The sequence below is a fragment of the Alligator sinensis genome, unplaced genomic scaffold, assembly GCF_000455745.1.
Source record: "Alligator sinensis unplaced genomic scaffold, ASM45574v1 scaffold1638_1, whole genome shotgun sequence".
In the NCBI taxonomy this organism is placed as follows: Eukaryota; Metazoa; Chordata; order Crocodylia; family Alligatoridae; genus Alligator; species Alligator sinensis.
This window is the reverse complement of record NW_005843351.1, coordinates 42355-51577: the sequence shown is the minus strand read 5'-3', so window position 1 is coordinate 51577 and position 9223 is coordinate 42355. Positions and strand designations below refer to the sequence as shown.

Below are 9223 nucleotides of genomic sequence, written 5' to 3'. Positions count from 1 at the left end.
ACTCTTTCCTGTGCTCCCCCATCTCATTGACATTGTATGTAAAATGCACACCATTTGTATTTCTCCCAGGATCTCAGTGTTATCACCTCTCTTAGGGTTTATCTACATAAGACACTCAGGAAAATGGGTCTGAATCAACTTTTAAAGTGCATAACTTAAACTGCATTACATCCTCACATAGGGAATCTATACATGTGCCAGATGTCTGCTCTGGTATGATTAATTGAGTCTGCTGGAGCATGCTAATTAATGTGCTCCAGCAGCCTCCGCATCACATCTATTCAGCATTCCCAAGCTTCAAAATAGTGGCAGGGGCACTTTAACTAAAGATCATCCAACATGCTCTAGTTTAAGTGCCCCCGCCACCATTCTGAAGCATGGAGCACTGAATACATGTCATGCTGTGAGTGCTTTAATTAGAGCCGCTCTAATTAAAGAACCCCCTCCCCCCCAAGTACATGCATAGATGCCCATAGACACTGCCATTCAGTATTAGAGTGGATTTAGTTTGATTTAGTTTACTTCACTAATTATTTATCTATTAGAAGTCACACTTGTAGTTAATTCATATTAAGTTCTCTGAGTGTTCCTGTGTTGACAAGCCCTTATTCCTATTAGAGTAGAAACCAAGGCTGGCAACCAGAATCAGGGATGCATTGTACTGGGTGCTGGATAGAGCTGCTGCCCCTGAGAGCTCACAGTCTGCACAGAGAAGTGAGGGGTGGAGGGGCAAAAACTAGGGGTGCACCCTTATATCAGTTGGCTATTAGACTGGCACCGATAAAAGGAGAAACAACATTATCAGCTATTGGCTTTTTTTTTATCATTGTGGCTGATAATTAAGGCCACGTGCCCAGAGCACTCCAGTGAGTGAAGTCCAGTCCCCAGATCCCACTGCTGGTCTGAGCCCATGGCAGACTACAGGTCCCAGTGAGCAGTGGGAGGGGGTGCCTGGGAGCAGTCACAGGGCACTGTACTCAGCAACAAAGGGACCATTCCTGCCTCCTGCTGCAGCTGCCATGGCCAGGGTCTGAGTGCTGGGACTGCTGTGGAGATGCTGGGCTGTGTGCAGGAAGGGTAACGTGCCACGTGAGGGACATCCTACACCACTGGGCACTGGGCGCCTTTGCAAAAGGGACTTCTTCCCCACAGCCACAGGAGCTGTGCTGCACAGGGCCACTGGTGTTGAGGCAGCAGCATGCTCTGGGGCTCTAAATGTGCCCAGTGCTGCTGTTCGCCCAAGGGTCTGCCCTGCTTGCCCAGGATGGCAGCACAGGCTGCATGGGGAGAGGGTAGGAGCCATGCGTGAAGGGGTGACGTGCGTGCGAATATGGCAATCACTGCCTTCCTCATCAAGAGCCGGAGTATGTAGATGTGTGTGTGTTATAAATGCAAAACAAACCAAAAACAAAAAGGTTTATTTATATTAGTAGTTTAAAATGCCTTGCACTATTACTAAATATTGGTTATTAGATCAGCATTGGCCGATATGATTGGTTGGTTAATCATCAGCTATCGATATTGGCCAAGAAAATCTTTATCAGTGCACCCCTAGTGAAAACTGGTGCAGAAGGATGGGAAGTGATTTGGCCGAGGTCACCCAGCATGCCAGTGCCAGAGCTGGGAACAGAACTCTGGCTGGCTGATTCCAAGTCCAGTGCTGAACCCACTAGATCCCACTGATTTCTTTTGCTCTGGACAGGCCTAGTTATCTGATTCCCTGTCTACCTAGCTCAGTTCTGCCCCTGATGCCAATCCTGTCTCTGTGTATCACTTTATGAATTGGGACTACCCCCTCCTGCCTTGAATTTCTAATGTTGGCAGAGTCCTGGACCCAGGCCTGTGCATAGTTGGGGACAATGAGTATAGGGGCATTTTGGACATCCTTTGAATTGCACGGCTGGGCACACATACTGGGAAGAGCATCAAAGCTGGGATGCCGGGGAGAAACACAGCAAGCAGAGACAGATGTGGGACAGCTGACAGCCAGCGTCTCCCAATACTGGCATGATTCCTTGCCTGGTAACAGAGGACTGAATTCCAGTTAGATGAGGACAGAGCCCCTGTCCCCTTCTGTCATTAACCCACTCTCCAGCAGTGTGGCTCTGGGTATGATGTCACTGCAGTAGGTGCACACATCCTCAAGCCAGCCGTATCGTATCTAAGACTGGCGGTGTAGCTGAAAAAGTGTGGAGCTCAATGCAAGCGACAAAAACTAATCTGAGAAGCCGGGTAAATACTTCGGCAGTGAACCCATGCTGGGCCTCGGATCCAGAGTCACGCTGTGTGAGGTTGGATATGTGAGAGCTGAGAGGTAGGACTCTGTCCTCATCTAACCAGAACCTAGTGCTTCTATGGATGAGGCAGTGGCTGCAGTGTAGACAGACTTTTTGGCTGTCCACAAAGTTCAGACTCGCAGAGCCTTAGGAGTACTACAGCCTTCAGGTTAAAACATCTGGCTCCTTTAGGCCTGGCAATATAGGCATGTGCTTTTTAGATGTAGAAATCAAAGGTTCAGCTCCTAGCACCAGTGCTCCACCCAAGGACATCACACTCCCTATAAGAAATAAAAAGGAAGGAAAGGCAAAGAAAGGAAAGGAAGAGAAAATGGAAAAGATGTTCATCCCAGTAATGTGTTCATAGAAACTTCCACTTAGTATGGGTTTATAAAGCAACTGAAACTGAATAAGACCAGTGTAAGGAAGACGATACCTTCATCAGGAGATGTGGGAGAGAAGGCCAAATACCTGTCTGTGCACCCGTGGAAAGCAGCAGCAGCAGCAGCACCGAACACAACATTTTAGTACAAGGAATGAAGAGCACCACAACCAAGCAAAAACGCCATGGTTAGCTGGAATCTGGCCAGGATACGAGGTATAAAGACAATGCTCTCAGAACGAGTGCCAAAGGATTTATACTCAGTGTAAGTCTCTATGACCTCAGTTCCTGGACTCAGCTGACAGATGCACAGAGGCCACCCTAACATAGCTCAGCTCAGAGGGAATGGTGCTGCCCACGGGACAACACTGACCACCTGGTTTTTTAACTCTCTGCCTTAGGAAGCCAAACTGTTTCTTTCCTTTACACAGGTATGTTCCCAGTCTTATCCTCAAGATCCAAACACAGACTGGATGGCAGGATCCCCAAAGTAGAGACAGGGGTGAGAGGGGTGGTATCACATAGGACCTATACCTTGATACATTGCTAGACTCCAAAGATGGCTTCTTGGGCTTCTCATATGGCTTATCAAGGCTGGTCTCTTTCCACGGGCTGTTCTGGATAGGTGTGCGTTCCAGCCCTGCTATTTCACAGCACGTGGGCTGTGGCCCCTTGTGTTTCTTGGGATGGGCCAAACAGGAGGACAGAGCCGGGGTGCCTGGTTCAACTGGCACCAGGAGTTCTGGGACAGTCTGATGATTTGGAGCCTGGCAGTACTCTGAAAGGGAATGATATGATATGCCATCATGGACCAAGACAGTGAAAACTGCATAGTAAAACATGTCCCCTCCTTGCAGGTCTGAGCTCCAGTCCTGTTATGGCCCAGAAGTCCACCCCTGTAGTTGTACTTGCATGGTTCTGCTCAAATCAAATAGCACTCAGACCAGGGCTTCCAGTGGGCATGAAGCAGACAACTCAGATTTAGGCCACACACCACCCATGCAGCATCTCAGGAGCATGCCAGGCTTTGCTCTACCCATTCAGCCCCCACTGATTTAGTGGCTCTCACTGGCTACAGCATCAAGTCAATGCCTTACCTTCTTCCTGCAGGTTGGTGTCCAACAAGGAGCTATCATCTGATATGCTCAGCTCTAGATGGAAAAAATAGGGGAAGCAACACAGATGAGAGAAGGGAAAAAAAACTGTGCTGGAGAAGAGATCTGGATAAGGACTCTGAATTCAGGAGTGTAGAACCCCCTGAGCATCAAAACTACATGCATGCATGCATTGGTGATGTGTAGCAGGTGCACACAGGTGCATGTGCACCCCCTGAGATCGGCTGCGCACCCCCTGGAAGCACCAGCTGCAAAACCAAAAGTGCACTTCTGGTTTCGCCGCTGGCTCGGCGATCAGCCGCTGGGGGACCCCCTCCCCCCCGCTGGTGATCTGGTGCCCCCCCAGACTTGGGAGGCACCAGTCGCCCATGCTGCATGTACTCCTAAGCTCCTCAGGTGTATTTGAAACATTTCTCCCAAAGTTTCTCATGTGCTAGAAAGGAAGTGGCTGCATGTCCTCAAGAGGAAGAGGTGAGACATGGTGAGAAAATTTATGAAGAAGAGGTATCTCTTATACACTTTCAACTTCAGCTGCCCACAGCTTGCATTCTTCATGATGGGGGAAGCTCAGCCTCACCTCCAAGCATTTACTCAGGATGCCCCCTGGAAAATGCCAGACCAGAGAGCCTAGACAGAACTGTCTTCTCCCTAGCAGCGCTTTCTCTCCTATCCATTTCCTGCAGGCACTCTGGCTGACCTATCTAAGGGGACAGGATGGTAAGAGGGTCATGGCATCTAGAATTCCCCTTCTCTCCTTTGAGATGAGTCTGTGCAATTGCAGCAGCCTCTGATCTGCCCAGCTGTCTGGTAGACAGGACACTGCAAAACTGTGAACAAGATGAGTAGATAAAAACATTCCTTTTCAGCTGCATCACAGATCAAATTCCAGCGTAAACTCCATCCTTCCAACCCATCCCAGACTCTTTGGTTTCACTTGGAGACTATTCTTTGTTGCTGGTTATTCGTTGTTGCATTCTGTCCCTTACCCAAGAGGAGGCTGCATTTCAGACATGCTTCAAAATATCTGTATTTACCTCTCAGCCACATATATCTCCATATAGCTAGCTGCCTCCCAGGGCTGTTGTGAAGTTTTAACCAATTAATGCAGGGGGTTTCAACCTTTTTTATGGAGTGTACACCTTCTGGTGGCAGCAGCTGGATGCAGAGCAGGGGTGGGGCTTGCACGTGGTGGTGTGGGGTGGTGAATGGTGGTGGCCATTGCTGCGTGCAAGCTCCCCACTCCCCATGTCCAGCCAGCTGGGCAGACGGGAGCCACTGCCCTTGCCCTCTGGGAGGCGGTGGCATGGGGTGTGGTTGGTGGCGCTCCATCCCTGCCTGCTCACGTGTACCCCCTAGCACCTTTCCAAGTACCCCTGGGGATACACCAAAAACCCCTGGTTGACAACCCCTGGATTAATGTATGCAAAGAGGTTTGAGGCCCAGTAAAAATATAAAATATTATTAATTAATTAAGCACACTGCTGTCTTTGGCCTTGACCACAGCCCTTCACTGGGGTAACACAAGGGAAATTTTGATGGAGACAGACAGGCTATGGCAGTCCTAGAGGAGAAACCGTAAGTTTTGGAGAAAAGAAACTCTAGGCGGTAACATGAAGCTGGAGGAGAGTGTGTTCGCCCTCAAGAAAAAGTGGGATGGGTAACAGAATTAACAAGATAAAAACCAGAATTCCCAGCTAAGGACACTGTAGGGAGCATCTACATTAGTTCTAGGGAAAACTTGATGGGCGCATTGCCCCACTCACTCACCCCATGGCCTTTGCCTTTTAGCTAGAATAGTTTTAACTCTAGAATATGCTGCCATAAACTGAGGGGAAGCCTTATAACTGGTAGCTATTTTGTGGCAACTAATATAAAGGTAGTAAGATCGAATGCTCAGGACATCTTAACTTCAGGAGTCCTGGAGGAATCCCCACATTGCAGGGACCAGATAATCAGTGCTTCCCTTCTTCATATCTACTGCTAAGCCCTTTCAAACCTGGTATGTATGACTGTCCATGGGCAGTGTGACCAAGCCAGGGGCAAGATGTGTAAGGCAACATGGAAAGCCATGTAGGGGGGGAGCTGTAGATTGACTTTGGAAGGGCTCACCCATTGGGCAACCCCTGCAAGCCTAAGTGCATTCCCTGCACAGCTTAGTGCATGCTGTTATGGAGTTACAGGTGTCATCTCTCGCCCACTGGGGCAGGCTGCAGCTGTGGGACACATTTTGCTTCCCAAAGGGCTCTGCTTGTCCTGGGGGGTGGGCAGGACAAACCCTACAGCTGGTGGAGGCACTCAGTGCCAGCTCCCAGGAGAGCCTGGTCAGTGGCACAGCTAGACATAGAGCCAAGCTGCTCTTTGGGTGCTAGGCAAGTCAGAGAGGAGCTGACCTTTGGCTGACCATATGGAGCTGCCCCAAATGGCTTCCATGCCCACTCTCTAAAGCTGAGAAGGTTTTGATTGAGCAGTATGCTGAGAGCTGCAGATGCACGTGGCTCACCCTCAGTGGTTGTGGTGCTGGCCTTGGGCATGAGCTTCTGTCCAGCCATTAGACGGCATTCATTGAGGGCATTCTCCAGCTCTTTCATCTTCTTCTCCTCCTTCAGCACAGCACTCTTCCTCCGCTTCTTGATTTGCTTGCTAATGTTCTCCTCCATGAAGAGGTGATGAGCAGCCTGCACAATCTGCATCTGCAGAGACAGGTCTCTCTCTAGCCTGCTCAGAGGGTCCTGTGCAGAGTAAGAGGAGATACAATCCATGGAACAGAGCCTGCAAGTTTACCCTCCACCCCAAAATACTCAAGGCCAAGAGAAAACTCATTTTTACAGTGTCCAGCCAGGCCCAATACTGTACGTTGGGACAGGACAGGAACCAGCTAGGTTTCAATACCCCTGAATTTAAGTGTCCTGCTGGGGTAGCCAACTGAGCTCTTCTAAAGCAAGCTTGCTGCACCTCACTTTTACCCCATTTATAACACTGCCACCCAGCTGGGCTTTCTATGATTTCAAAGGCTCTGAAGATGATCCACTTGCCTTCCAAGCCCCTGCAATTCAAAAGGGGAGAGGTCATTTCTGGTGATCATCTGTATCCAGGTTAAACACAATCCAGAGTGAAGGGGCAATAACATCTGGTAATTACAAATCTACTTCCTTTTGTGCACCTCAGTGTCAGTTTTCTGTCTACAGAAGTGGTGTTTTTTGGCAGTTAAGCACACCCCTGCGCTGTGGACACATGAGCATGTGCAGAAAACAACATCCTGGGCAGACAGACATGTCACTTACATGCATACCTCCAGGAAAGAGAAGACAGCCTCCTATTTTTTAGCATTAATATATGAGTGGTTTGGGCACTTGCCCAGGAAGCAGGAGACCGTGACTCCCTCCACATCTCCCCCATCCTTATCCAGAGATTTTTTTAACCCCATCTTTCAGTTCTGCAGCACAATGCTCTAACCACCTCTCAAAGATCCTCTCAAATACAGCACCAATGTTGGGGGTTCAACTTGTGTCATGCCTAGATATTTTCCCGTACTCTATTTGGGAATTTCTATTTTTCTCTATTTACAGCTAGTGCTAAACTACGTTCAGGGTTATCATGTATGTTTGTATGAACTATGCTATTTGATGTGACTCTATTTTCTATATTTAAGATATGACTTGAATCGTTCAATGAAGTGGTTGCTAAAGCAAGCATCAGGAATATCTTCAGACCAGACAATAGAGGAACCCTGGCTTGCAGAAGGGAAATGAATCTCTGAGAGTTTACATTTGAGATTGCTATACATCTCAATCAGCCAGAAAGGTGATATAACGTTCAGTGTTAAGTTAGAGAGGGCCCAGAGGCAGGCAATAAAAATGATTAAGGGTTTGGAAAACAAGTCACATGAGGAAAGGTTGAAAGAAATAGGCATGTTCATCTTGCAGAAAAGATAATTAGGAAGGGACATAATAGCTGCCTTCAAACATCTAAAGGCCTGTTATTCTTTCGTTTCTTTTTCATGTCCTTGTAACAAGGTATTTAGTGGAATTTGCAGATTCATTGCAATCTGACAGGGTCACACCATGAGCACTTCTGCTATGGTGTCAAACTTGCAACCTCTCTAGGCTATACAACTGTGTGCCTTAGCACCCGTGCGACTTCAGCCCCCAGGACTGCTATGTGGAGGGGGGAAAACACCTTTTCTCCTGCAGAGAGCAGGCTGTGGACCACATAGCGAGAGGCTGCAGCAAAATATGCTTTGACTGCATAGCAGGACAAACTTCTTCATTGTTAGAATAGCGAGGCAGTGGCATAGACTGCCTAGGGAAGTTGTGGACTCTCCATCATTGGAGGTTTTCAAGAACAGTTTAAACACGCATTGGTCAGGGATGATCTTGGAGTAGCAATGCCTGGAGTGATCTCTAAGGAGCAACAGCTGGAAACCCAGGAGCATCTCCGTCCCCAGATTGCTGGGCGACCACAAGAGCTCTGCAGCCTGGAGCAGGGGGTAGGGGAAAAGACCACACACAGCAGCAGGAGAATGAAGCAGAGCTCCATAATCTGGTTTAGTTACAGAAGAAAAATCAAAGGAGTTGGCATAAGAAGGACAGGACAACTGTTCCTTGGGCAGAGGAAAAGGATTGCTTTCTAGCAAGAAAAAAGCAGAGCAAGGTAATCTCTCTGTTCATTTCTGGCATTCTGTTTTCCCAACTTCCAGTTAAACTTGTTTGTATGATTTATGTTGCTTGTGTAATAAATCTTTTTTGCTGTTTTACACACCTTACTAATTGTCTACAGTAGGTGTGGTTTCAGAGCAATTAACAGCTACAGGCATTTTACTCCTACAGGAATGAGGACCTACTATATTTTTCAAATCAAAGGGTGTAAGCCCCCAAAGTTGGTAAACTTCCTCTGCTGCAGCTGCAAGATCTGGTCTGGGGCAGATAAGATGGAGGTTTGCTGGGATAAGGAGTTATCTCAAGGGTGAAACCTACTCTGTCTTCACTCAGCAAGCAGAAGAACAGTGGACCAAGGCCTGAGGCTGAGGGGCACCCCAATGTCCCAACACCATTGCAATAATGGCTTGTTACACCACCACACCAGAGGTTAGGCATTGTCCAGGACCTTTTCCTGTGTCCTTTCTGAAGCTGGCTCCCTGGACAACTAAGAGAGGGTGATATGTGGCTGCTGAATCAGGAGAGCAAGCTAGAAGGGATGTGGCTCAGTAAGATGCCTGGTCCCCTAGATGGGGGAAATCCTGGGATCTAGGTTAGACCCTTGTTTCCAATGGGGCAGCTACATTTTCATGACCTGAGTGTACATGCTCATATTTGGGCCTTGCACATGGTCAGTCTACATGTGCATGCTTATGTGTCCACAGTGTAGGGGGAACTGAATTGCAACAAGTGTGTAAGAACCAAAAATACTACTCCCATGCATGGAAACTACTATTCAGGCACACAAAGGGAAAG

At 48.1% G+C, this 9223-nt stretch overlaps 1 protein-coding gene across 2 annotated transcripts in view; it reads right to left on the bottom strand.

The window, feature by feature from the left end:
• The window catches only part of INAVA (innate immunity activator), a 47263-nt gene that overhangs the window by 7251 nt on the left and 30789 nt on the right, over positions 1–9223 (bottom strand). For both annotated transcript variants that reach the window (XM_006038420.3, XM_006038421.3), the window contains exons 5-7: positions 6274–6502; positions 3756–3809; positions 3193–3436 (exon numbers count right to left, since the gene is read on the bottom strand). In XM_006038420.3, the coding sequence (XP_006038482.1) occupies positions 3193–3436; positions 3756–3809; positions 6274–6502 (527 nt within the window). The remainder of the gene's footprint in view (positions 1–3192; positions 3437–3755; positions 3810–6273; positions 6503–9223) is intronic.